The 1,357-nt window shown below is 49.8% G+C and overlaps 1 protein-coding gene across 1 annotated transcript in view; it reads right to left on the bottom strand.

Moving 5' to 3' along the window:
- Positions 1-422: 422 nt before the first annotated feature.
- The window catches only part of LOC104509054 (von Willebrand factor A domain-containing protein 5A-like), a gene marked incomplete at its 3' end in the record, with an annotated part of 7,361 nt that continues 6,426 nt past the window's right edge, over positions 423-1,357 (bottom strand). Inside the window, exons 12-14 of the mRNA XM_010150875.1 lie at positions 1,259-1,357; positions 794-975; positions 423-629 (exon numbers count right to left, since the gene is read on the bottom strand). The exon at positions 1,259-1,357 is cut by the window's right edge and continues 26 nt beyond it. Coding sequence (XP_010149177.1) covers positions 423-629; positions 794-975; positions 1,259-1,357 — 488 coding nt within the window. The remainder of the gene's footprint in view (positions 630-793; positions 976-1,258) is intronic.

Genomic DNA, 1,357 nt, shown 5'->3' on the forward strand with positions numbered 1-1,357 from the left:
GGTTGGAACTGGATGATCTTTAAGGTCCCTTCCAACCCAAACCATTCTATGATTCTGTGATTATTGGTATTTGTGTAGAGGGGAGATGAGTGAGCAGCTGTGTGGTACTTAGCTGCTGGCTAGGTTTAAACCACAACAGAGGGTAAAGCCAAAAATTCCTGCAAATATCTTGTGTTAAGCTTAGTGTTTGGGTATGGAGGTAAGGGTAGTTGGACAAAAGGATAAGGTCAATTCAGGAAGTAGTAAGGCATTTAATTCTTAGTTTCCAGCCTCGATATGAGATTTAAGAGTCTCTTTTGTCTGTCACTCCATCCATTCCCAGCACAATGACAATCAGGAAGACAGGTAAAAAGGCAAATGCTGAGAGTTCCAGCCTTGTCTAACAAATTTTGAGAATTCTCAGCTAAGAAGTTTCTCCTTACCTTTACAGGATGTTGAAAGCTGGATGAGTGCCTCAGTGTCAGTGTCTTGGCAACCAAGTGTCTCAAGGCATAACTGGCACTTCTGAAGCATCCAAAACTTGGTGGATTTTAACCAAACAGGCCTGAAGCCACGCAACCAGAGCAGCTGGCAGGGAACCAGGTTGCAAGAGGGAGAGAACAACATGGAGGAGTCTGGAAGCAAAAAATCTGGGAAGAGAGTCAGGGAGACGGTGTTTAGACTCATAGGTGTTACAGATAAGCAAGAGGGTGGTCAGGCACACAGGACAGAGGGCTGCAGATGGTGAGGAGGCATCAGACCAAGAAGTCCTGCTTTCCTCTTCCAGTCCAATCCCCACCATTTCCAGCCTTACCATGGTGCCAGGCATCCCTGTGTTTCATGCGTACTGCCACACTTGATGTGAAGGGGGACAGAACTCCCAGGCTGAGGCTGGACTTAACTGCATTGTGCCAGATGTTCTTCTCTGCCCTGCTTGTCCCCTCCCAGGCCAGTTTCCACAGCAAGTGCATCATGGCCATGCGGTGCACAGGCAGCCTGCAGGGGCAGGGAGTTAGTCCTTAGTTACACACTGAGCGGGGGTGGTGTGTGTGGAGAATGTGGGCACAGGACACATGGAGTAAAGAGGAGAGGTAAGTGGGGTAATGGTCACCCAGGTCTTCTACCAAGGTCAGGGCATAGGGGGAAAAAAAGGGAGCACTGGATGCCCAGGTTCTCTTCCCATCTCAGGCTACAGTGGGAAGGATGCAAGCAAAGGATACCTGCTGTCCCTCCTCCAGACTGCCAATGCTGCTCTGCCTCACGGGCAAGTGTCTCTCACCTGTCATTCAATGACGGGGACAGTGAGAACCTGAGTGTGTAATCAAAGGACTGGCTGCCCACGTGGTACTGAAGGGTCACGGCTCCCTCATCTGCCTCT

Source organism: Eurypyga helias, unplaced genomic scaffold, assembly GCF_000690775.1.
Source record: "Eurypyga helias isolate BGI_N326 unplaced genomic scaffold, ASM69077v1 scaffold234, whole genome shotgun sequence".
In the NCBI taxonomy this organism is placed as follows: Eukaryota; Metazoa; Chordata; class Aves; order Eurypygiformes; family Eurypygidae; genus Eurypyga; species Eurypyga helias.